General features: G+C 38.0%; 1 protein-coding gene across 1 annotated transcript; it reads right to left on the bottom strand.

Moving 5' to 3' along the window:
* Nucleotide 1: 1 nt before the first annotated feature.
* LOC135708483 (uncharacterized) lies at nucleotides 2-27,994 on the bottom strand. The gene is made up of 3 exons (XM_065230612.1): nucleotides 26,916-27,994; nucleotides 26,790-26,850; nucleotides 2-147 (listed from the first exon to the last, which is right to left on the bottom strand). The coding sequence occupies exons 1-3, from the start codon at nucleotides 27,894-27,896 to the stop codon at nucleotides 2-4; spliced, it is 1,188 nt and encodes a 395-aa protein (XP_065086684.1). The 5' UTR covers nucleotides 27,897-27,994.

Genomic DNA, 27,994 nt, shown 5'->3' with positions numbered 1-27,994 from the left:
CTCAGAAATCCCACGGGATCGCTCGACAGGGGGGAAGACCACCGTCCAGGTTCAAATGCTTACAACCACCGTCGTCGTCGTTCTTCTGCTGTTGGAAGGACAAATGGCAAACCTTTTGCGACATATGTTCGCGCTCATTCTGAACCTCTAGAAGTCAATAGAACCGGCGAAGGTGAGACACGACGAAATGGGAGTAATTAATTTTTTCTCGCATTCCGCGGCGGATCTATCTCCCTCTCTATCTACGGTCGGTACCTACGTAAATCTGCCGACTGCGCGATGCCAAAGCAGACAGAATCTGCTGCTTCCAATTCTCCAAATGATCAACAGACGTAAAGATTATGGTGACGCTAATTCAGAAATTATTACCTCCCCACGACTGCTGTGGAGTGCGGCGGTTTGCCAGGGTCCATCTTTGTCTGATGATGAGCATTTGGATGAGATTTTCCTATTGGCAGCTACTGGACGGGTCGGGACCACCAACCAACAAGATGCTGGATTGGTCTAGCAAAGCAATTTCTTTTATTATTGCTTGTGCGAAAATGAAAATTAGCCTCAGTACCTCTTAGTCTTTGCGGTTGGAAATGGAAGTGTTTGGATTAATTAAATAAAATGCCTCGTTTTTGTCGATTTATCTCGCGGTTCTCCGTGCGGTTTGCGCGTGGGAATTTCTAGGAATTTTATCTCAGAAGCAAATTAGATTTAGGGTTTTACCTAGTGATGCCTTTTGCGTAATTGTTACGTAATTGCAGGAGGACAAGAATCAAGCGTTTAATTTGATTCTGTTCTGAAAGTTTTCAGTAACATTCGCAACTTATTCAAAATGGATCACCCAACCCGAAACACGTTCACTCGCATCGTACTGACTGGGAAACGACGTATCAGTTCGTGATGATGATTAATCACTCTGCTTCTTGCCATAGGTCCTAGTTGGGTAACTTCAGAAAAGGGTAAACTTTCCGACGTCTTTGCCGGCACCTAGACCTTGAAGTTTTCTCATGTCAGTAACAAGTCCAATATTTACTGATCGCTCATTTGGAACGTCAATGCGTTGATGAAACATTCGTTGATGGAGCTTGCTTGCAGACACGAAATCTCCTCAATGACACGCACGCACGCGAGAGCCGAATCACCACTTTGAGTGATGTGAACTTGTTTCTTGCAAACGGGAGATAAAAGTCAACAAACGACGGCATCACGAATGATGATGCATGATGTGTCATGAATCATAGATGCCTCAATGGAAGTGATGATATTTTTAAAATCACATAGCAGCATCAAGCGTGTAGCATCCGGACTACAAGTTATGAAGAAATATTCATTGTCCAAATTCAAATGCGGCTTAAGATTTAAATGCCTTTTATGTAGCTGGAAGATCCTTATGAATCTTTCAGAACAGTTATCTTTCATGTATGTTGCATGTGTCATTCAGGTAAAAAAAAATAGTATCTTGAGCAAAATTTCTTGGCATTTCTTGAGGTTTTCGATTGTTATGCAATTTTTTCTCTGTATTGTCAATACCTTGTTAGGTTATTCTATAGAATCCTCGATGAGTATACGATTACAGATTGAATATTCGACAACGCGGAATTGTTACGGAATTCTGTGAACTGCAAGATCAAAGTTTTTAGAATGGAATTAAACACGAGATTTTCAGTAATGATGGCTAACATATCTGTGCTGAATTTTTTCTAACAAATTAAATCCACCTTACCACCTCCCTTTATCCTGTTTTCTGCCATGCATTTTCATATGTTTATTCCACATCATGTCAAACCTGTAGTCCGCAGCCATAAATTAGCATAACCAGGCCTTTCTTACGACGGGTAACCAGCTCCAAAAACCGATTATTATTCTTCATCTTCTTAAATCAATTTAAACTTGGCGTAAACATATCGATTTACATGCGCTCCTCTTATAAATACTACGCACCAACATGCATGAGGAATTTTTGAATACCCATCTAGATTACTATGTGCTCCAACCAAAATTGCGCTGCAAACATACAACACAAGAAATGTTTTAACTAATCCATATTCAATCAAAATATTACAAACTCAAAAACAAAGGTTTGAAAAAAATTCTGCTTATAAATGTGCCTTGAAATCTGTAAGCGCATCAAATATGAAATTTAATGCGCCCATGAAGTACAAATAGTTTGGTTTTATTTGGGCCGCTTTGTATATGCACATTAGGCTGAAGCAGAATTTGACATTTTTGTTCCATAGTGCTCAATCGGTTCCAAATTCGGTCCTGATTAACCTTCCAAAATTTAAATTAATTGGTAAGAAACTGACTTGGCACAGACCATTTGAAGTTTATATGGAAACTACTATATCAAACTTTTTGTTCATTGTCACAGTCGGCCTCGTTTAAATAATCGAGTATTGCCAGTGTAGTGCAGTTTTCTTTTTTAAGCCTTAAAACTCATGAAATAAACAACAACAGTTCAGCTTTTGAAAGTTCGACAAAAATGACCGTAGTCAGTCATCATTTCTAAGTGTGTATGGTAAGTTCCATATAACATATAACTTCATAACGTTTGTGCCAAGTCAGTGTGTTAATAAATTAGTTCAACTTTTGGGAGGCTTATCAGGACTCAATTTGGAACCGTTTGAGCACCGTGAAGTGAAAATTTCAAACTTTGCATCAGTCTAATACACATGCACTCAAATTTCCGATAGCTTCAGAAAAGTCCCAACAATTTCAGGAAAATTCACTTAAGTGAAGAACACCGACTTTCAGGGAAGTTTCATTAACTTCAGGAAAACTGTGAAAACTTTTCAATAAACCGTGGGGTGCTTCTGAAAGCTTTGGGACAGTTCCATCAGCGTTGGGAAAATATCAAAAAAATCAAATCTCACCAACGCCCAAGATCACGTTTGATTTTCGTAGACAAAAATCAACAAGCAAACAACTGCGGTTGATTTTGCAAGCTGTGATATCGCAGCTCGGAATATCAAGTTAACAAAACTCACCAACTGCAAATCTCACCAAACTGTGGTGAGATTGAGTTTAATGATTTTTGCTTTACACTCGAATGCAACCGAAACTTCCATAACGGCTTGCAGCAGTCGCTTCGCGTCTGTCATCGATGAAGATTACAAAGAGATAGCCAACTATGCTTTCTCTTTCTAAGAAAACGATGTGCAATGGAATCATTTTTGTGTCGAGTCAACTCTCAGTTTGATTTTTGCACGTTGTGAATAGTCTCGCAATATCAAAGGAGCTTGTAAAATCAATATCAAGTATGAAATTTTGTTCTAATATCACGCATGATATTTCGAGCGCATGAGAGCGGAAAAATATCAATTGATGTCTGATTTTACCAACACTAGTTCCATGAATATCAGAAACATTCCGGGAGCATCGAGGAAGTTCCGAGAACTTAGGGTAAATTTCGAGAACTTTAGGACCAACCTTTAAAACGTTCCAAAATGTAAAGATAGTTTAAGGGAAATTATGAAAAATTCATCCAGATCCAGAAAATTCACGGAAGTCTAGAGAATCTCACGGAAGTTTACAGATCTTTCGGGTAGTTCCATTAACTTAAGGGCAATTCCAGGAACATGATCTTCCAGGAAAGATTAGAGATCTTCATGGGTAGCCCCATTAACGTCACAAAAATTTAAAGAACTTTAAAGAAGTTCTGAGGCACGAAAGTAAATTCCAAGAATTTCAGGGAAATTTCATTAACAAACTTTTGGAACATAACGGAAGTTCCGAAAACTTTTGGAACATTCTGAGAAGGGATATCCAGAGAATTATACGGAAGTTAAAATTACTAGAAGAAAATGGTTGAATCTTTCAAAAAGTACCAAGTAGTTCGGAGAACCTAGAGCTAGAAGCCTTAAGGGTTTATCAGAGATCTTAATGGTGGTTCCAATGGAAATACAACGTAAGGGAAGTCAAGAAAAGTTCAGGTAGAATAAAATATTTCTAGGAAGCTCTGAGAGATTGAAAGAAGATTTAAAAACTTCAGAAAAATTATGAGAAATTGCGAGAACTTTTAAAGAGTTCTAATAACATCAGAGAAGTACGTTAAACATCAGGAAAGTCTAGAATGTTGGGGAAGTTTTGAGAATTAGTTTCGATAATTTAAGGGCAGTTCCTTATTTTTCTTCTTTGATGATTCTTTGAAATTTTTTAACTCGAAAAATTCCTAGACCAGACCGGGAATCGAACTCAGCCACCTCCAGCATGGTCTTGCTTTATAGCTGTAACTGAGCTAAGGGAGGCCCCATTAACTTCAGAAAAAAATCGAGCACTTCATTGAAAATCTAAGAACTACATTATTTATTTCGATCTTATTTCAGGAAAATAGTGGGAACCTTCGGAAAGTTCCGGAAATTTCATGGAAATCCAAATAACTCCAGGAAAGTTAATGAAATATCTGGAGAACTTCAAGAAAACTCTGGGAACTGCATTGAACGTCTAGACGATAGGGATTATCCGAGAACTTTTGAAAAGTTTCATGAACTTTAGAAAAATGGCAGTTTCAAGATAAAGGGTAACTCAGGGGGTAAGTCACTCTGCCACCTTGTGTTAACACCCACAAAAACAAACTGTGAAACACTCCAAACACCTTGTCATGCAGGCTGCCACCACATAAAAGATAATTTTTATCATTTCTGGCACCACTTCCAAGAATGTTTACATCGCGTGTTGTTTATAATAGACCAATCCATGATCTAATTTTATCATTCATTTTTGACAGTATGATCTGTTTTTTATTGTTCTGAACCTCTCTAAAGAGTAAACAAACCAATATAACCTGTCAAATTTGAAATATTTAGAACGATTGGTTTATTTATATGAGCCACACAGATAAAAATTCTGGATTTTAATTGTGATGTAAACATTCATTCACGTAGACTTATGTTTCATTTCACGCAACCGAGCAACTTGCAAACAATGTTGTTTACAAAGATGGACTTTTGTACACAATATGTGCTGCATTGCATGAAATGTGTCAGAACTTTACATGATATCAAGATCAACAATTGAAAAGGCCTCAACTCAATTGTGTAAACAAACCTTGTGAGGCCATTTTCTCGCGAACCGAAACCTACATTCACAAATCAAAAACACAATTGTGTAGATTAGAATTTCCCCTACCTGTTCTTTTTGTTGGTTTGCGTTGGCGGACTTCGGCTCGCGACAAAATGGTCTTACAAAGTTTGCTTACAAAATGAAGTTGAGGCATTTTCAATTGTTGCTCTTGATATATAATGTAAACGTATATGATATGTGACGCTCCATTTATGTGCATCATATTGAACAGAAATTTACACCACTTTTTTCGAACTTTGCAGGATATCAGCTAGTGTTCAAATTTAAAATAATGCAAGTGATCTAGATTAACGTAGCAGGCAGGATTGACTTATCTGTTTTTGTTGGCATACTTTAACAGGCAGTACATTGGATGCTCACCTCATGCGATAGTAAGAAGAACCATTCTCGCGAAAAGTCACCGTAACCCAGACCTTCTTTCCCTCGGAAGATGATGTATAGTCTATGCAGTCGTAGTCTGTATACAGTCGCCGAGATACTCCCCCGTTTAGGTTGGGACAATTTATTGGACACCGTTGACATTGAGTCCGCTCAAACTATTTCCAATGTCTTGGCATATGTCATTGACAGACATGTTCCGAAAAAGATTCATCATCATACGACTCATCCGCCATGGCATACGAGCGAATTTCGTCGACTGAAATCCAAAAGGAGGGCCTCTCTTAGGAAATTTACCAAGCACCGCACACTATTCCTTCAACGTCACTATGTCAGGATCAATCACGAATACAAACTAGTTGCGAAACGGTGCTTTCTTCAGTATCGACGAGGATTGCAGAGAAAGCTTAAGATGTCACGTCCCAAGCAGTTCTGGAAGTTTGACACCGAACAACGTCATGAAGCTGGTCTGCCGTCGTCTATGACACATAATGGTAACGTGGTCTCATTTGCGCAAGATATCTGTCAGCTGTTCTCTGAAAAATTTGCTAGTGCTAACACGGACGAGAGACTGAGTTACGACCATGCCCCACTGGCTGCCAGTTACGTACCACTCTCTGGCCAAACCATGAGCAGCATTGATAGCAATCCCATGTTTTCCAGGGCTTCCTCGAAACTCAAGTCGTCGTACAATCCGGGTCCTGACGGAATTCCATCGGCGTTCCTCAAAACGCACTTGGACAGTTTGTTGTCTCCACTACTGCACGTTTTTCAACGGTCCGTGGAGGTCAGCGCGTCAACCAAATTAAGGACCTAGGCGTGATTCTGGATACACAACTCTCTTTCAAGCAGCACGTCTCGTATACCGTCGACAAAGCTTTCAGAATTTTAGGGTTTATCTTCAGGATTGCCAAAGACTTCATGAATGTCCACTGCCTTAAATCATTGTACTGCTCCTTGTCTGGGCTTCTCACTAGAACAACAGTGTCGAAAGAGTTGAGTCTGTTCAGCGACGGTTCCTGAGATATGCGCTACGTAAACTGCCGTGGACGGATTCCTTCCGATTGTCTGCAACTGATCCATCTGGAGCCCCTGTCGGTCCGAAGAGATACAGCAGGGGCATTGCTAATTGCAGTTATTTTGCAAGGACGCACCGATTGTCCTGTTCTCCTTGAACAAATTGACATCAATGTTCAACCCAGAGCTCTACAGTGCAATCGGTGGTTTACAGAGAATCTTGAATAGGGTCTCCGCACTATTGGACTTTGACCCGACTCGCCAGCTGCTTCGCCGCAGGTTGACCATGATTTTAACACTATATGCCCAACTTAAATTTTTCATGACGTAAACGCTTTGTGTCAAAAAAATCTAGCAATCTTACACCGCGTTCACATTACAGCGTGATATACGCTGTCTTGCAATGAGCACTCATACATCTAGTTTTCACTGGAAATCCTATGTATGAGTGCTTATTGCAAGACAGCCTATATTACGTGATATAGGCTGTAATGTGAACGGGGTATTAGTCAGCAACTTTTGGCTATCTGGACAAGTCTTTATTGCGCTTATTGCATATTCTATAATGCCTTGTTCAGACTGGAGAGTTATAACATGTTATAATGGTTGTCAAATAATTGCAACACAGAAACCACCATCAAGATAGCGCTATAACATGTTATAACTCTGTAGTCTGAACAAGGCATAAAACTTGTATACAGCTGTTATTCTGCTGTTTAGTTGTGCGTGGACTTTAAAGGCACTTATTCATAATATTCCCGATTATCTAATAATCACTACACAGCTTCATATTAAAGCCGAGTTAAATATTGTTTTTACATGGCGGCGAATTTTTTGATTTTACCTAAAGATAATCATATTCGTTGAAATTAGTTAAAAACAACACGCACAACTAAATTATAAACTGCACCGAGATGCTGCACTCGAAATCCTGACGACCGCTTTGGTAAATCTTGACTCTACCAACTGCGCTACGTCAGCACTGACGTGAAACTATCTGATTTTTTTTCTACAACGAGATCGCTGAGTAAAAATTATATAATAGTGCTCATTAGACTGATGCAAAATTATAAATTTTTGCTCAATAGTGCTTAAACGGTTAAGAATCGTGTCCTGATTGGCCTCTCAAAATTTAAACTCGTTTGGTAATAAACTGACTTGGCACAAACCATCTGAAATTTACATGGAAATTCCTACGGGAAAATCAAACTTTTTGTTCATTGCCTCATAGCCTTTTACCATATTGCTCTGATGAAAAGTTCTATGGCTACTCTTATGGAAAATTCTCTCGTTACAGCTTATCAGAAGATCGTTTTCAGCCAAACGTCAATTTAGACATCAGGTTGCATGGTTTTACTAATGTCTTTATCGATGTTGTGGATTGTTATAGATCGATATTTTCAAATATATCAAACTTATTGGGGGAAAATTACATATTTTCCATAAGCTGAAACCCCGTTTTTGAATTGCGTTTGTTTTTGTTTTTTTGCTCGAAATAAGCAACTGTAGCGCCACTGGGACCGAAACATAGTAACAGCAAGTTAAACGGATACTTAATCGTAATTTGCGTTGAACAGCTTCGAATCCACTCCATACTTCCATATTCCAGACGACACACGCGAATTCCAGAAGTGAGCGTACCAATGAACTGTAAAGGGCTTTAATCACAGTTGATCACGGAATTCTTTAGAGATCTTGAACATGAATCCACGCTGACAATTTGCTTTGTCGGTCGTGGTTGAGAAGTGGCGAGTGTACGTGAGCTTTTCATGACACCGAGGTCTTTAACGTGATCGACACGTTGAATTGCAGTATCAGCAAAGTTATAATCGTCCAAAACGGCAGTCCTAGCTCGAAAGAAACTAATTACGCAGCACTTGTAATTCTAAACAGTCAGCATAGCCTACAACGACTAGGTAAATCTTCAAGTCATCGTCGAAAAACAATTTACCTCCACGTAGCAGAATAAACGTTTCATCGTTCACAAATAAAGAGAAGAGCAGTGGTCTCACAGTGCTACCCAGTGGAACTCCTGAACTGTTTGAGAAACAGTATGATGAGTAGTTTCCAATGCATACAGTAATTTCACGTCGCACGAGGTACGATCTAAGCCTAAGGAAGCAGAACATACAATTTTTTCAAGCTTTGCTAGCAGAACGTCGTGCACAAATCTATCAAACGCAGCTGTAAGATCAGTGTAGATGGCATCGACTTGAAGTTTCTTGCATACATTTTCCATACAAAACGACGTCGTTTCCACGGAGTGGCATTTACCCTATCTACACATTTTTTTGAAATTTTTGAACTTATTCAATAGTTCGTCGAGATGTGAGAATAGAATGATTAGTGTGCTCCAAACTTCCATATGGTACAGGAATAATTTGAAGCACTCTTCCAAAAAGTGCAACATCGATTGGAAACGAAGAAATGCACTCATCCTGACGGAATCAGCGCAGAGCAACGGTTGTCTTCCACAACAGACCCGAATGAAAAATACCATACCTGATCTATAACTCAAATGATACAACTATTCAACAAATGGTTTGGATGATACTCTAAACACGACGTTAAGCAAAACAACAGTACAATTTGTTCTAGGATAGATGCTTTTAAAACAGAAACACAGACTTCATTTACCCTCTGACGATAAGCTGGCAAAAACAAAGTTCATGTCGTACACGAAACAAGAATTCAGCGGATGAATTCAGAAAGAAATGGAACAAGCCCAACTGTCTCGGTGTTTTGGATGGGTTGGATGGGAAGCTCGTACTCGTCAAGTGTCCAGGAAATGCTGATTCCTTATAGGGTTTTTACCTCACTTTATCAAACAGATATGAACAAAATATGGAATAATTCTACTAAAGATGACTGCAACATTTATTTACCATTCCATACGTACCGTTGATTTTGAAAAGCTCACCAGAAGCTTAAAAAGCTTCCACCAGGAACTTGAAAATCTTCCATCAGAAGCATGAAAAGTTTCCACCAGCTTCCTCGGTAATCGGCTACCCGTACCCGGCAGTACTCGTCACTGAAATTGCTATTGCTTCAAACGAGAGACGATGCTGTGCGCCAAACACTCATTCACGTGCCACGTGTTCAGGTCGGTTTCTGAAAAAAAACGCAGCAATCACAAATCACTGAAAATACAGAAAAAAAATATCGCAGCAATCGCTGAAAAATAAGCTGTCATTCGTTCAAAATTCTTCAGTGGAGCAGTCGAACAGAAAAATTCAAGTCAAGCTGAACGCGGATGGACAAGGAACCTTCCATTGTGGACCAGGTCTGAAAACTGGCCACCCCAACAACCTAATCAGTGGCAAGGAAGACGCTGCAAATAATTTGCCAATGGATGTCACTCAAAGTAAGTATATTTAACCAGCTACAATAGATAAAATTAAACTAACTCTTCTTTTCCATTATTAGCTTTCCAGGCTGAACATCGATCGCCCGGAGTGTGGACCCGAACAAGTTGCAGAACAATTGAATGCCGTACCCGCAAATCCACTTCTTTTTGGCGTCGTTTGCTCCGATTTCCTCAATGGAAAGGTCCAGCCATGACAGTAAGTGTTTGCTTCTTTTATCTATTTTTCTACAGTTAAGACGTAACATGTGAAAACGGCACAAACGCTTTTGTAAACAAAAGTTGTTAGGCCCTTTATACGTAAACCGACGATCGCCCACGCAAACCAACAACATAATTGGGTCGGGGAAATTCTCTCCTTTCCGATAGTGATGTTTGTTTTTCGTGAGCGTATTTCGGTTCACGTGTAAAGGGCCCTACAACATTTGTTTAGAAAAGCTTTTGTGCCGTTTTAAATGTTACGCCTGAGTTAAGACTAGAGTTTGCAAAGCAATATGAGCGCAAAGTTCTGAGAACTAACTCGTGATATTCCCGTTTTTAACTCAAACGTATTTGAAAATATACATTAAAATTTAATGAGGGTTATTTGATTTTGACAGCCTTGTCATACCCCGATATGTACAAGGCAACATCGAAATAAAGTAACTTATAACGTTATAACGTAGCTTATGAAAAGCCTGAAGTTTTCAGAAATCGTCACGCTGCCTTGCTATGATTGCCCCGCGCCAGTCTCAATTTGTTTTCCAAGTGCATACGGCCCTCTAAAATGAGTGTTGTGAAATAGAGTACACGGCCAATCATACCAACTCAGCGACTGAGATTATTTGACCCAGAGAATTTACTTTCCATGCGAAATTTACTCAGATTTGCTCATAGTTTGTGAGTAACTGCAGTTTTTTTTTTCAAATCTGAGTAAATTTCGTATGGAAAGAAAATTCTCTGAGTCAATTAATCTCAGTCGCTGAGTTGGTATGATTGGCCGTGTAGGGAATCCGTTAAACTAGAGAGAGTCCAGGATAAGAGAGGAGTGGACTGTCTTACTTTGAACACAACTAGCTGTCAAAGCCAGAGCCAATCGAGCAGCACCTATCTTGAGTGCATTGACACATTGACAGTGTTGCTAGAAATCGCCTAAGCATTTTAGTCGCTATATTCATAGTCTGGCGGATAGAATTTCGATCTATCAAAAAGCGGAACCAATTCAATATATTGTAGACCAACAATTGAAAAGGTACTATCCACTTTTATTAACAAAACGAGGTAAATTACCAGGATCATCTAATAGAGGAAATATTTCACAACCTAAAGATGGTGTTAGTTTGTGTAGGCGAGCCTTGAGTCACGAGAAAACGGTTTCCGAAATTTTGTTCGTCATAGTTGATGTGCACTTTTCTGTTGTTGGTCGTGATTTGCTCGATTGGTTCCGCTATATGACAGCTCAACTGGTTCCCGAGATTCTATCCGCCAGACTATGAATATAGCGACTATACTAAGCATAGGTTGCCAAGGCAGTTTGTTTTGAATCCGCTCATTTCTTATCCTAGACCCTCTTACGTTAGACTCGTTGGACTGAAACGCTTGATGATTGAATATAGGAATAGTCGTCGATAATTTATTTTTTTGTGGCGCGCTTCCAGCACGTAGGTCTGCGGTCTCTCCCTTAGGTCCGAACCTTTTAACAGTTGTGAATTCAAAGAGATGCCATTTACCTTCGCGGACTGACCTTCTCTGGCTTGTTTGTTTGTCGACGGAGTCGCCTTTATTCATTCCGGGTGTTGGTGCGCATCGGTTAATCCATAAGTAGTTCCCAACTGAATTCAGCAGAAAAAAAAAATCGTCCGAGTTTAAGACAAGAGATAACCCATGGCGCTTTAGGACAGCTTAGCAATGAAGTCAACAATCGGTCCTGCGGTACTAAGCATCCATGGGTTATCTCTTGTCTTAAACTCGGACGATGTTTTTCAGCTGTTTCAGCCGGGAACTACCTTGGGATTAACCGCTGCGCACCAACACCCCGGACTGAATAAAGGCGACTCTATCATCACACCTTAGCTACTATCGGAATTCCGGCTTCCGGAATTCCCTTCGTTGTGGAGATTCTCATAGGTACCCATCAGCTAGCCCACTGCTGGTAAAAGAACCACTTGACACTGTCCCACAATCAAGGCCTCAAGCATCCTAAAACTGTCAGTAACAAATTTTCCCGTTGATGGTGTCTCATGAAACAAATGACGTTTCAGTGCAGAAGATAACATACATGCCTATTTCGATCAAAACATTCGATTTTGACGATTTACTCCCCCCACGCGCATCGACGTCCAGTCGGTACCATAGCAACACCATGTTAACAAAATTTTCACCCTCCAAAAGCCTATATAAGTAATGCCGCTCCTAACAACCGGTAAGAGGCTTCTGAGGTAGTTATTAGACGGACGTGTTTTCAAGAGTTCTTCAACCAAGCTTTCCAAACGCCACAAAATCCAGAATGTTTGCTAGGAATGTTGCGAATGGTCGTGATGTCAGTCAGACCCGGTCCGGCCGGAGTGCTAAACCGGTTAAATTACCGGGATTCATGCGGTCCAACCCTGATAGCGAGCTTGCGGTCATGTATCGGCACATTAAAACAGCTTCGTTAAAGCCAAAGCTCTCAGGGCGGGACCGTCGTGAACGGGCCAAAACGCAACCGGTTACCGACGAATATGCCCAGGTAAGGTCACCGGTTGCTGACTACATCCGTCAGCCGTTTATTAAGACAGCTAGCAAACAGATGGGTGGTGAAAGTTTTTGGAGGCACGTTCCACCGGTGCCAAAACCCAGCTATGAAACTACCCAGAGTGCCTCAACCGTGGAGTATGATAAGGTAAATTTAAATGATGATTTTATAGAACAAGATAGCAATATTAATAAGGAATTAGAAAATAGTGCATATTTTGAGGGGGAATTACCAAATGTTTGTAATGGATTTAGGTGCAGCAAAGCCGAATTAAATTCGGTTTTCACAGCAGGAATCGCTGAGGTACAGCGCTGCAAAACAACGTCAGAAGTTTTCGCAACGTACGCCAAAACATTCCATGACATTTTGGAACGTTCGACGTATGCAGTGAATACTGCTGACAGTTGCACGCAGACTGCAACTCCCAAATTGCAGCGTACGCAGACGAATCTAGTGTACGCTGGATTTTGGGAGAGGTGTACCCATCGTCAACATTCTAGTATTCAAACCGAGGACCAAAATTTGACGTTTTCGAAGCAGCCTGCTGCGATGCTTCTTCAAAATTCCAGTGACCCAATACCAAATTGGGCAAATAAGTTATTTGGCTGGAAATCATTAATTTCGACCTTTTTGGCTTCGGCCGTGTTCCTCGGTATGATGGAAATTCCAAATCTGTTCTAACAAGCTGTTTGGCATTGATTTTTTTGTTATTGGATCGAGCTCACTGGTGGTCCAACGAATTTTATCGAAATTATTTAGCTTCTCCGAGGTCTTCTGAAGAGCAAAGGTGTTGTAGACGGGTACGAGCGAATACTTTGTGCTACCATCTTTGCTCCGGAGATTTCCTCGGAACCCATTGACACCGAATAGGGACCTTTTGGTAAACAAAATTCGTTTAGGGACCGTGCTTGGATGGCTCTTTCCAATTCTACCTTATTGGGAGTGCCTTCTGAGCAAACCAATCGATGTGGCAGAATGCTTTCATCGAAGATCTTGTTTGCTTATGGAGTTCGAAGAACCACTACTGTGAGCTCGATCGTCGCATTTCGGATTAGTGTTGTTAGGAGTTGAGATATAGAATATAAGATAGATAGGATTCAGTGGAATAGTTAGCCAGAAAAAATCAGATCGATTTATAGGAGCTAGGACAGGAGCACATATGTGATTGGCAGGGAATGTGGTGGGAGTTTAAAGGTACTGAAAAGTCACCCCTTTTAATGATTTCGTTCGAAACTGAAAATCAGTTTTGATCGAAATAAGAAATAGAGGTAACTTTTCAGTACATTTAACGGGGCTTATCATATATGTGCTCCTATTATCTGGTTAGTTAGCAACCTCCAAATTTGCTGTTCTCCAATATTAGCCAGTTATATTAGGGTGATATCACATTTTCCTGATTTTAATTTCAGAATGGGCCATAATATTTTTCGAAATAGTTTTTTTTTATTAAGTGGGAGTATTGCTTTCTTTGAATGTTCATTGCGTTGTTTTGTTAGTATTATTTGTTTGCTTGTGTTTGTTAGTTGCTGTTTCTTTCATTTAATATTTGAATAAAGAAGGCAATATTCCCATTAGAATTTTTTTTAGTATGAAATATTTCCGTTATGATTGCGTATGATTTTAGACATTCGGGTAAATGGCCTATTTCGTGAAGTGAAACTCCGGGAAATGTGAAACCACCATTAGAAGCTTTTTTAATCAGTTAGGAGCTAGGACAGGAGCACATATGTGATTGGCAGGGAATGTGGTGGGAGTTTAAAGGTACTGAAAAGTCACCCCTTTTGATGATTTCGTTCGAAACTGAAAATCAGTTTTGATCGAAATAAGAAATAGAGGTAACTTTTCAGTACATTTAACGGGGCTTATCACATATGTGCTCCTATCATCTGGTTAGTGAGCAGCCTCAAAATTTGCCATTTTCCATTATTAGCCTGTTAGTAAGAAGGGTGATTTCACATTTTCCAGATTTTAATTTCAGAATGGGCCATTTATCAGCATAAGATTTTCCGCAATAGTTTTTTTTTATAAAATGGGAGTATTGCCTTCTTTCAGTGTTCATTGCGTTGTTTTGTTGTTATTATTTGTTTGCTTATCTTTGCTTATTGCTGTTTCTTTCATTTAATATTTGAATAAAGAAGGCAATATTCCCATTAGAAAATTATTAGTTTGAAATATTTCCGTTATGAATGCGTACAATTTTAGACATTTAGGTTAATGGCCTATTTCGGGAAGTGAAACTCCGGGAAATGTGAATCCACCGTTAGAAGCTTCTTTAATCAGTTAGGAGCTAGAACAGAAGCACCAACACAAACTATCAACATCACCGGATAGGGGAAGGTTTCCCCTTCCCGATGATGTTGTTAGTTTGCGTGAGCGACCCTCGGTTGGCGAGAAGAGGGCCTACAAAGGTTTGTTTACAAAAATCTTGTATGCCCTTTTCACATGTGGCTCTTGATATGTGATTGGCAGGGTATGTGGTGAGAGTTTAAAGGTACTGAAAAGTCACCTTTTATGATGATTTCGATCGAAACGGGTTGTTAATAAAAAGAAATAGAGGTGACTTTTCAGTACATTTAAGGGGACTTATCACATATGTGCTCCTATTATCTGGTTAGTTAGCATCCTCTAATTTTGGCACCCTCAAATATTAGCCAGTTAGTAAGAAGGGTGGTATCACATTTCCCCGATTTTAATTTCAGAATGGGCCATTTATCAGTAAAACATATTTCCTAATTGTTTGTGTTAGAATATTTTAGAAAATAAATCTTTAAAATTGTTCATACAATGGGAGTATTTCCTTCTTTGAGTGGGTTCATTACGTTGTATTGTCATTAAGTTGTTTTGTCATTAAGTTGTTTTGTCATTAAGTTGTTTTGTCATTACGTTGTTTTGTCATTATTATTGTTTCATTATTGCTGTTTTATTTAGTATTTGAATGAAGATGGAGATATTCCCATTTTAAATTTTTTAAATATGAAATATTGCCGTTTTGATTGCATTTGGCATACAGGTAAATGGCCTATTTTGGGAAGATTAAGTCCGGAAAATGTGATACCACCGTTAGAAGCTTTTTTAATCAGTTAGGAGCTAGAACAGGAGAACATATGTGATTGGCAGGGTATGTGGCGGGAGTTTAAGGGTACTGGATTCTTTGTCCAGTACTTTTAACGGGGCTTATCACATATGTGCTTGAAACACAAGATAGAGTTGACTTCAGGTCGGAGAATATTGGTAGTTTTAGTGACACTGTGTATAGGCCGGTGTAATCAACACATATATTTGTTTAAATATTGCTATGGCAAATATTTGGTAAGCATTTGTCATTCCATTTTCAATTTGCAAATAGCGTTTATATGTTTGTGTACTCGACCACTGAAAAAAAAAAAAGGATTTATGTGAGAGACACATGCATTCAAATGCATTTTTGATTGAAAAGTGAACAAAGTCCAATGTCCGCAGATCCTTTGGGAGTAAATGTGAACTTAAAAAAAACACGTACAACGTATCCAGAACTCTGGATCAAGTCCAATAGAGGAAAAAATTGAAGCGATGCGGCAAATTATTTCACACGAATTTTATATGCGAAATCAAACTGTACCATTTGAGGTCCCTTCCGGATGCCAGACCGGTTCCGCTGAAATCTCATTCGGAACAAATAAACTAGAGAAAAGGATTTATTTTATGCAAACAAAACGAGCTCGGAGGAGTTCATAGGACTTCTTGGATTGGATATCCGTTGGACTTCTCAAGGGAGTCCATAGGATCCGCAGCCTCCCATGATTAACGGGGAGATTTCCTCAATAATAACCTCCTCCCCTTGATCGCATGTAGATAAGCATTTTCAGAATGCTCGAAGCAAAATCTTGCATATACACTCAGGTCTTTTTTTTACACGGGGGATCCCAAGTAGCATTTCTTGTTTTATTGCACTCTATTAGTGGTTATTGAGATCAATTTCATAAAACCACCAATAAAATTAATAGCTCCAGCACAACCTTTTGATAACCGCTATAAGATCGTCATACAGCTTAGTGGACCACTCTTGATAAGGTTTATAAAGCATGTTTGAGAATCACAATAAAGCTGTCTTAAAGCCTTTTGTCAGGAAGCCTCATACTCTACAAAAGGTTCTCATAGCCTCTTTAAGAGCAATATTGTATCCAAGCAGCTTTATTACGCTTTGGTGAAAATCAGTTATAAAGCCAATTTAATTTGTATTGGCTTCAAAGCAACCGCCATAAATTAGCTTGTTGTTGTTCTGTTCTGCTGAAACTTTTTTTTCCAAATGGAAATCTTTAGCGGTAAAAATAGGTTTGAGTGTTGGTGTCAAGATCACCATGCGGATTAGCGGAAAATCTTAAAGAAAATATTCGACTTTTTTGAAGTTCCAAAACATATGCGCTTGAAATTTTGTCGTGTATATTGAGATAATATGAGCGTTAAATAAATGCGCCTCCAAAATAATTCAAGTTAACAAAATAGATTGTTTCAGAAATCAAATGAATTTGATGGAATCACCTTAATTTTACAGAAAATAGAACTCAATACATAAATTCATACCAATGCACACTGGAAATCATTTCGGATCTCTTATTTAGCCATTATTTTATTGAAATTTCTTGGATTTTATTCCAAGGCTAATGGCATTTTCAAAATGACAATATGGCGACAGAGAACAGCAGGGAAGAAAAACACCAAGCGCAATTTCTTAAAATGTCTAATGCTAACATTGCACACTGGGTCAGGAATGCAACCTAGCGGAGAAAAATTAATAACTCCGAAACGAAGCATTTCCGCGACTTGGTGTCTTCGGCAAAATTTCTCGTCATAATAAGGACCATCTATTGACATAAACAAATAGTTCAAAACTCTTCCGCAAAGATGGTGCCACAATCTAACTTCTTTCTCTGACGTTTTGGAGACTTGATGTCTTGCGCAAAGTTGTTTATCTTGACAAAATGAACAGCTCTTTCAAAGACGTTAAATTTCCACTGTCTACTGGTTCCAAGTTATATGGAGTTAAAGAAAAAAATGTCGAAAATATGGTTTTTTTTCTGTTTCGGTTTTTTTGCCTACAACTTTATAATGTTATATTTTTCTCTTATGCAAATACATAAAAATAAATAGCTTTTGTGAAGAAACATACTGGATTAAGCTTCAAATTTCAAAGACATTGTGAAAAAACGAGAAAAAAAAATACAATTTTGACATTTTCAGCAAAAATTAAGCAATACTCGATAAACAAAATATCAAAATTTAAGAGAGGTATATTTTGGTGTTTTTTTTTTAGATTTCTTCATTTTAGTGGAACATGATTTTTTTCTATAACTTTTTTTAATGCATTGAATTTGTGTTTCGAAGACTTCACGACTTTGTCAAAGTTGGTTATCTTGTTAAAATAAACAACTTTTCTTAATACGTTAAAACTTCACAGCCTACTGTTTTCGAGTTATGTGAAATAACAGAAAAAAATGTGAAAATAAGTGTTTTAATTTTAAATATATTGTTCAAATGTTCAACCTTCATCGACAACACATCTACCATCATATACAATGACTGGACGCGGCAAGGGAGGAAAAGGACTCGGCAAAGGAGGAGCCAAACGTCATCGAAAAGTGCTGCGAGATAACATTCAAGGCATCACTAAACCTGCCATCCGCCGTCTGGCTCGTCGTGGTGGAGTCAAGCGAATTTCCGGGCTTATTTACGAGGAAACCAGAGGCGTGTTGAAGGTGTTTTTGGAGAACGTTATTCGAGACGCTGTTACTTACACAGAACATGCTAAGGCTCTGAACCATTTGACGAATTATTTTAACTTTTGGTTAAAATTTGACAGATGGAAAGTTATCGATTAACCCTGCTATCCGAGCGTGGTTACTTCTGACAGACAAGAAGTTAAATTTTGACAACTGTGGCTCGAAAACCGGTCGATCGACAGCACGGGGATTTTCGAACATAAGAAATAACTTTCGAAATGTCACTTTTAACCACGAGTTGAATTTAACTCGGCAAATGGTTCACAGCCTAAGAGGAAGACCGTCACCGCAATGGATGTCGTTTACGCTCTGAAGCGACAGGGACGCACTCTGTACGGTTTCGGAGGATAAATTAGCATCATCGGCTCAGACAAAAACGGCCCTTTTCAGGGCCACCAAATGAATTAAAAAGGTGTTTTTGATTAACTTTCTTATCGGGATTTGAAAGGTGGTAGGGATGTGATCGAATAATGATTTTTTCAGTTTAAGGTTGTTAGATTTAACCTAAGTTGGTCGTTACTGGTATGAGATCTACCACTACTAATCCAGTACCGACAATCATTTGCATTCATTTGTTGTGTTGGGGTAGTTCTAAGTAGTGCGTTTCCAATGATATTCCAGTCGAAATACAAGAGAATCAACAAAAACCGCCTGGGTTGTACGCTCCTTGGTTAATCTGAGGGCAATCTAAAGAGAATAAACAGAGAACCCCGCTAAAATTCCTATTCCTTCACATGGTAACTCGCAACAACTCAAAATTGAGTCGAACATGCTCATTTCAGTGGGAAGTATGGCTACTCAAAAGTGAGTAGACACGCTTTTACTCAATTTTGAGTAAACAACGTTCTCGCGCAGAGTGAGACAAAACCACTCTGAGATATTTTCAGCCGGGAAGTTTGTTTTTTTTTTGTTCTGATAAAAAGTTGAAATTAGCTGCTCCAGATTTATTTAACTGACGACTGAAAACTGTCTCAGCATGCAATTCCTACTTTCCCTAATGCATTTCGGCCTGTGTTATGCAATAATTTCGCCGTTTGCTCCGACACGGCTGGTATTTTTTTTCTAAGTCCCGGATTTGGCTGACTGAGTGCCTTTTACTCAGTTTGACATTTCTCGTTTACTCAGATTTTGACAACCTAATGCATCAGACGAAATTGAGTACGATCGACTCACCCGGTGAGTAAGCTGAAGTAAGCGTGCACAAAATCAGTCCGCATCGTGCTCTCTTGCCGTGCGGATCTATTTGCTTTTTGCTTAAGGAAGTGTTACTACTACCTAAAGCTACAACAAATTTAAACAGCACTTTTCAGTGCTCAACCTGTAAAAATTTTCTACCTTGTTCAACTCCTCTTATTCCTCTTCGATCCTTGTTTGGACCCTACCCGAGGTAATCCTTCTTGGATATCGATTTGGAAAATTCCTCTTCGATCCTTCAGATTCTTATAGTAATCTGCTCGGAAGTCGATTTGGATAAAACATTTACTGCCGCCATGGCGCCTAAACGCAAAAGAAAGGGGCAAACTCTTGACCCCCCTTCTGAAGAAATTAATTTGAGTAATCAATTTGATTTGCTCACGGATGATGAGAATGATCCATCATCCAAGAAAAATTCTAGTAAACTTTCCCGGCTTAATGCCAAGAAGGAAAAGATTCCCCCTATTATGATAACCACTACCGATTTCCATGCCCTTCGCATGGAACTTTTGAATTTCGTGAAAGTTAAGTTTTCACTACAAATTGGACGTCGGGGTGAATGCCGTGTATTGGCTGAAACCTTGGACGGATTTAAATGTCTTCTCAAGTATCTTACTGAGAAGAAGCACACATTTTTTACTTACGACACCAAAACTGAACGTGTGTTCAAGGTTGTCATGAAAGGACTGCCCAGTGGTGAATCCCTGGATCAGATCAAAGATGAACTGGCAAAATTACTTGGAGTTGTGCCACTCCAAGTAATCAAAATGAAAATGAAATCCCGTCCTGGCGATTCGCGCAACGGGATTTCTAATGATTTTTATTTAGTTCACTTCAAGTCTAGTGAACTAAACAACCTTAAGGCCTTAGAAAAAGCTAGCCTTATGCTCCATGTCCGAGTGAAGTGGGAACACTTCAGGAAGACTGGAGGAAATTTCCAAAACCTCACTCAGTGCCGTAAGTGCCAGGGATGGGGTCACGGAACTAAAAATTGCTACATGCCAGCTAAATGCATGAATTGTGGTGATTCCTCTCACGCAAAGGACGACTGTCCTGTGAAGGAAGATCCTAAGAAATTTAAATGTTCAAATTGTGGTGAAAACCACAAATCCAATTTTTGGGAATGTAAGACTCGCAAAGCGATCCTACAATCTCGTTCTAACCGACAGGTAGGAAACGCTCCACGTTTCCGACCAGGTACAAATTCCTCTGCTGTTAACAACGGTCAGCGAGGAACAAATTCTACATTCGTACCCGTAGGTACAAATATCACACCTGCTTCAAATGTTTCATCTGTACCTACTCCCCTCGCTGCTAACAATGTTCAACGAGTTAATGGAGCTACCTATGCTGCTATTGCAGCGGGTAGAAATCAAAATACTAACCAAAGTAATTCTAACGGAAATTTTGACAATTTTGACTTAGGAAGTATTACTGCCCCTAAAATGGAATTTTTACAGAATTCATTAATTGACATGATTTCTGATATGCTTAAATCTAACTCCATGTTTGATGCTATTCAAACTGGAGTAAAATTTGCTAATAATATTGTCATGACTTTAAAATTCAGTAATGGATTTTAAAGCATTAAACATTTTAAATTGGAATGCTCGATCTCTTAAAGATAATGAAGACGAGCTATTTAATTTTTTGAGAGTTCATAACGTGCATATTGCCGTTATAACTGAAACGTTCCTTAAACCTGACCATAAGGTTAAGAAGGACGCAAATTACTTGATTTATAGAAATGATCGTCTTGATGGACCCTGTGGTGGCGTTGCCATCATTATTCATAGACGAATCAAGCATAAAATTCTTTCTTCATTTGAAACCAAAGTTTTTGAAACTTTGGGAGTTTCTGTTGAAACAAAATTTGGACAACTTACGTTTATAGCTGCCTATTTGCCATTCCAATGCGTAGGCCAGCAAAAGAATTTTCTCAAGGGTGACCTCCAGAAACTTACCCGTCATAGGTCTAAATTCTTCATTATTGGTGATTTTAATGCAAAACACCGCTCATGGAACAATGCTCAAAGCAATTCCAATGGTAATATTCTGTTTGATGATTGTTCTGCAGGTTATTACACTATTCAATATCCAAACAGCCCAACATGCTTTTCTTCTGCAAGAAATCCCTCAACTATTGATTTGGTCTTAACTGATTCATGTCAACTTTGTAGCCAATTGGTTACCCATGCTGACTTCGGTTCTGATCACCTTCCAGTAACTTTTGAAATATCTCAAGAAATAATTTCTAATCCCAACAGCTCTACTTTCAATTACCATAGGGCTGATTGGGAGCAATATCGAACATTTATGGAATATAACTTCGATCCAAACATTCCTTTGCAAACCAAAGATGAAATTAATTATGCTCTTGAATCTCTGACTACTTCTATAGTTGAAGCAAGAGCTGCCTCAGTACCAAAATGCGAGGTTAAATTCGATTCAATTATAATAGACGATGATCTTCAGCTCTTGATCCGTCTTAAAAATGTCCGTAGGAGACAATTTCAAAGAACACGCGATCCTGCCATGAAAGTTATCTGGCGGGATTTGCAAAAACAAATTAAAAAGCGATTCTCTGCCCTGAGGAACAAAACTTTTGAAAATAATGTTTCTAAATTAGACCCGAGTTCCAAACCCTTTTGGAAACTCACAAAAATTTTGAAAAAACCTCAAAAGCCAATTCCAGCGCTTAAAGAAGGTGGTAAAATTTTGATCACAAATTTGGAAAAAGCTCAGAAACTTGCTAAGCAATTCGAGAGTTCCCATAATTTCAGTTTGGGTCTTACTAGTCCTATTGAGAATCAGGTTGCTCGGGATTTTCGGAATATTTTCTCTCAGGAAAATATTTTTGATGATTCCTGGGGGACTGATTTGGACGAAGTAAGGTCTATAACTAAAAAAATTCAAAATATGAAAGCTCCAGGTGATGATGGAATTTTCTATATCCTCATCAAAAAACTCCCAGAGAGTACCTTGTCTTTCCTGGTAAAATTATTTAACAGATGTTTCCATTTGGCATACTTTCCTGATAAATGGAAAAATGCAAAAGTTGTTCCAATTTTGAAGCCGGATAAAAATCCAGCTGAAGCTTCTAGCTACCGTCCAATAAGTTTGCTTTCTTCAATAAGTAAACTTTTTGAAAAAATAATTTTGAATAGAATGATGCTTCACATCAATACGAACTCAATTTTTGCAGATGAGCAGTTTGGATTTCGCCATGGGCATTCAACTACTCATCAACTCTTGAGAGTTACCAATTTAATTCGTTCAAACAAATCTGAAGGCCACTCAACTGGAGTTGCTCTTCTAGACATAGAAAAAGCATTCGACAGTGTTTGGCATGAAGGTTTGATTGCTAAATTGAAAAAGTTTAATTTTCCACTTTACATTATGAAATTAGTTCAAAATTATTTAACTGACAGAACTCTGCAGGTAAATTATCAAAATTCCAAATCTAATCGACTACCTGTTAGAACAGGAGTTCCTCAGGGTAGCATTCTTGGGCCTATATATATATATATATATATTGTATAACATTTTCACTTCGGACCTCCCTGATTTGCCTCAGGGTTGCCACAAATCTTTGTTCGCTGATGACACAGGCATTTCCGCTAAAGGAAGAAGTCTTCGTGTTATTTGCAGCAGACTGCAGAAAAGTTTAGATATTTTCTCTTCTTATTTACAAAAATGGAAGATTTCTCTCAACGCTTCCAAAACTCAACTTATAATATTTCCACATAAGCCCAGGGCTTCCTTTTTGAAACCTATTAGTAGTCACATAGTCACTATGAACGGAGTTCCAATTTCCTGGTCAAACCAAGTGAAATATCTTGGATTAATACTTGACCATAAATTAACTTTTAAAGATCACATTGAGGGCATTCAAGCCAAATGTAACAAATATATAAAATGTTTGTATCCTCTTATTAACAGGAAATCCAAACTTTGCCTGACGAATAAACTTCTAATATTTAAACAAGTTTTTAGACCGGCCATGCTTTACGCTGTGCCAATATGGTCTAGTTGTTGCACTACCAGGAAAAAAGCACTTCAAAGGATTCAGAACAAAATTCTGAAAATGATTTTGAAGTTGCCTCCCTGGTACAGTACAACCGAAGTACATAGAATTTCGAATGTTGAGACTTTAGCACAAATGTCCAACAAAATAATTAATAATTTCAGGCAAAAATCGTTGCAATCCTCAATTGCAACGATTAATTCCCTTTATACTTAGATAAGATTTAGTTTTAGTTTTTAGTTTTAAGATATCAATTGTTATACTGACATGCAGGTTTAAAAAACCTATTTAAAATACTGAATTGCCAAGACAGGAACAATGTAAAAACACTTAGATATATATCATAACAATTAAGGCTGGTAAGTTACTGTAGTAACTGGAGCACCTAGGTTAAAAATGAAATGTAATTTATTTTGAATTTGGAACAAATAAAGAGTTAAAAAAAAAAAAAAGCGTGCACAAAACACAAGCTCCTGCTGCAGTTTACAAAAATATTTATTATATCATTCCACGTAGTCCTACGTTATCATTGCGTACAACCCCATTGGGCTGTCCCTTGTAGTTTTTTGAAGAATAAATATTATGTTTTTAATAAAAAATAATGAATCCGTTGATTTTTTTTTTCACTAGCTATATTACTGAAAAAATTCTCATTTTTTATTGAACATCCGTTACATAAAACATTGAACATTTTTATGTTATTTAAATATTTACCCTTTTTTAGCTTTTGCTCTAAATTAAAAAATAAAATTTGTCACGGTAAAAAATTTTATTTCTCAGTCGTCACCTCAATTATAAGTGACGTTTTAGTGCTACAATTTATTGAAAAAAATCGAATATTTCATTTAAAAATGTAAGATATCCCGAATTTTAGCAAAAAAATATGAATGATTGCCCATATCAAACAGTTAGGCAATGTTTCATGCAAATCGGAGAAGGTCGCGTCTGAAGTCAAACTTTTGCTTTGGCCTGGAACTACTCAAATAGGTCTACTGAATCAATAGGCTAGTTCGCGTATTTGCTTTTGTGTAAGATTCTGTACAGCAAAAACCAAAAGTATGTTCCCGTACTATCTGCACCATATTTTTTTTTTTCTTACAGCAACTTACAGAAGGCTGCAGCAAGATACAGCAAAAGCAAAAAAGCAAGTACGGGAACATACCTAATATGATGCGAAACCACATCGTTTACAAATGGAGACTTCCGCAAATTCACGACGCTGATTTTTTGTTTTAATGTTCACACTTAGAAATAACTAATTTTACACGTGACGGAATCCAAATTTGACATAAAAGATGAGACGTAAACAAACATGTAATGTACACACTTCGAAAACTTCATGTAATTTTAAGTCTCCTAAGACCGACACATGTAAGCGACTCAAATGACACACAATTACGTCCGCTAGTATTTTTACATGTCGTGAAATGAAGCAAAATTGTAATTTTACGCGTTCAAGTTTGTTGACATGTAAAATTATAATGAGACGTATTTTTCAGATGCCTACGGAATGTTCCGTCTAATGGCTATAGGAAAAGGGATTTACATTACAGATTTAACCAAATCCGCAATTTTGAATTCCTGCACAACATGTGAAAAGATGCAATGAATTCAATGTGAACAATGACTTTGAACGTCCATGATTCGTGGATTAAAGCTCATTCAGAAAAATCGACAGCAGGATCTGGTAAAGTAAATTTCGTTTATCAGATGCTGATGTCGGCTTGCCTGAATGAGTTGTAATCCGTGAAAAATTGACATTCATTGTCATTGTTTACGTATGGTTGATTGACTTTTTAACATGTTGCGCTTGAATTCAGTAGTCCTAAAATAAAAATTAAGACGAACAGTAAAAGGGACTTCAGATATTCAAATACATATACAAAATAAGCACAGAATTAAGGTGTCAAACTATTTTTTGAATAAACATACTTTAGCTTTAGAATGTTGAAGTTTTTATTAGTCGATTTTTTGCTAACATTACTTTTACCTTATAAATCAACTCATGTAAACTAATGTTATGAAAAATATTCCAAAATGGAAAACACCGGTACATAAAAAATATTATTATTATTTAGCTTTATTAAAGAGGCTTTCAGCCTTGGGCTGTACATAAAAAATATGGAATTTGTCATTAAGTTCTGTAACCAATGATCTTTTATAGAGAAAGAGGTCTTTTTTAGTTTTAAAACGTGTTTTTATTTGCGCAACTGATTTGTCTACGACAGCATTTATGGTTTTTATACCTTAGCACTAAAATATCTCTAAAATATCTCTTAATCATAAAATTAACATAACTTTTTGCTCTTCATATCATATGTTTCTTGCTCCAATCATATAGAAATTTTGGTAAGCATAGATTACTATTGCATAGGAGAATGGTTAGCAATGGCTTCGATTACTCGTTTTACAACTCTTTGTTGTTGTCCTTTACGAGTGGCGTTGGATTTTGATCCAGTGGCAGGCAAGATTTTAAAAAAGTATTCCTGAACAAATTCCAAGAACTTAGACATTTGCTTCATATACATAAAGTTATGAACATAATGAATGCATATCAAATCCGCAACAGCGGCAACCACATTTGTTGTTCCTTCGCTCAGGCGTACTTGCTCTGCAAAAACGTAGTACATTCGTTTGTTGTTTCCACAGTCTGAAAATAGCATTGTATTGTTTTATATTAGAAACTTATTGTATAATATATTAGAATGGCCATGGTCAAATTTGTATGAACGGTCCTAACCCATGTTTTCCTATTGTTATTTTGTTTGTATTAAGGTCCTCAACAGCTGTGCCAAGTTTAAAAGCCCATAAAAGTATAACTTTCCTATCTTCATGCCTTTATGGGCAGTACAGAATGAAGCGAGATTATAGCTAGCTAAATCCTGAATGCATGATGATTAATAATAACCACGACATAGTAGAGTGCATTGCGTCGCGTGAAGCGTGTAATACAGAAGCACTTTTTTATTGATATTATTCTTTACATTCGATTTCACGATTCACCCGACGTAACGCTCTTTACTATGTCGTTGGCCTTTGATGTATTCCAATGGGTGTTGTATATATAAGCATCACATTTTAAAATTTGATAGCATTAAGATAACTAAACTTAAGGTAGAACGACATTATTGAAATAAAAAAAAAATCCATTGTAATCGATCATCATACAAACTTTAAACCTTTAGCATGACCTCTAATACATAATCATTTTTACCATTTTAACACGCTTTTTCGATTTTGCTTCAAAACTAAGTAGCTTTTACTTACCTATGGCGACGAGAACAGGCCCAGAACAATCTATGGTGATACCGTCAATCTTCGTACCAATCTACAATATAAACATTTAAAATATTTAATTATTTTGTCGTTATTGCATTTTCGTGTTTTTTTCACCTCTTTCAAAACGATTACATCCTCAATTTTATCTCCCAACAAGCTGCACAAGAATTTAAAAATATTGTAGTCCGGAGCTGTGGAATCCAAAGGACTGATCTTGCGGCTAGTCTTCGAAAAATCAATAATTTTGGAACGCTTAGCAGTGAAGTATTGCTCCAACGAATCCGCTGATACACCCGTGGCACACTCGAAATGATACTTCAAAAGAATTCTTCTTCTAAGCACGGGAAGATTCCCTAATACATCTTTCAATGGAATTTTCTCATCAAACCGGTAACGAACATATGATTGCGAAGCTTGCAGAAATTCGGGAGTTAGTAGTCCTGGTTCATCCCGTGAGAGTTTCGAAATAACTTCTTTAGTGCATTCGTTATTCGTCTCTTCCCAGTACTCTTTAATCGTTCCTGCTCGCACATTCCTGTTTCTTCGAATTTCCATTGTATCCGCTTTCGGAACATACGGCTCTTTGTATCTGTTGAGATATGAATTCCGATTAATCATTTTATGTTTCAGCCACACATGTCCTGTCCCAGATCCAAAACCATCATCGTCCACAAAGTTAAGGCACGGGAACATATTGAGTACTTGTTTCGCTACTCCTTCAAGGATATCCGCTCGAATATGTGTGTCGATTGTTCGTAATTGATCCACTACCGAGTTGGCAACCCCCGTCAAATCAGCTTTTGTAAGTTGGAGAGATCTAGGCACGCACTGAGTAGGACTTTCGTTGCGGAAATTTTGCAAGCTTTGCAGACGACTGAGGATATTATCGCTGAGTTTATTCCAGTTCACTTGAAACGATTGAAACTTCAATTCACATGAAGCATGTTTCTTGGAACTCATCAGAAGTTTAACATCTTCCAGTGACCTTTTCTCAGTACTGTTTGGATTATGATTTTCGTCATGTTCAGCCGTCTCTTGCACATGTTCCTCGTGAGCGACAACAATACTGTCCGATTGAATCTCACTACTGTGCATATGGTCCTCATGTGTTTCGATCTCTTGGTCCAATATGGAAACTGTTATTCCTTGTGACGGGACCAGTTGTGGAATAGGTATGTTGCTGCAACTTGGAA

This window comes from Ochlerotatus camptorhynchus, unplaced genomic scaffold (genome assembly GCF_037179485.1).
Source record: "Ochlerotatus camptorhynchus isolate MF236.1 unplaced genomic scaffold, CSIRO-AGI_Acam_v1.1 ptg000031l, whole genome shotgun sequence".
NCBI classification, from domain to species: Eukaryota; Metazoa; Arthropoda; class Insecta; order Diptera; family Culicidae; genus Ochlerotatus; species Ochlerotatus camptorhynchus.
The sequence above is the reverse complement of the archived record's forward strand: the minus strand, read 5'-3'. Positions and strand labels throughout refer to the sequence as shown.

What these genes read in the sequence shown, in the direction of transcription:
- LOC135708483 (XM_065230612.1), bottom strand. Translation starts at nt 27,896, where the DNA reads ATGCACAGTAGTGAGATTCAATCGGACAGTATTGTTGTCGCTCACGAG. An exon ending in ATGTAATCGTTTTGAAAGAG is followed by an intron (nt 26,851 to 26,915) that starts GTGAAAAAAACA and finishes TTTATATTGTAG; the next exon opens with ATTGGTACGAAGATTGACGG. An exon ending in GCCTGTTCTCGTCGCCATAG is followed by an intron (nt 148 to 26,789) that starts GTAAGTAAAAGC and finishes ATTGACTTCTAG; the next exon opens with AGGTTCAGAATGAGCGCGAA.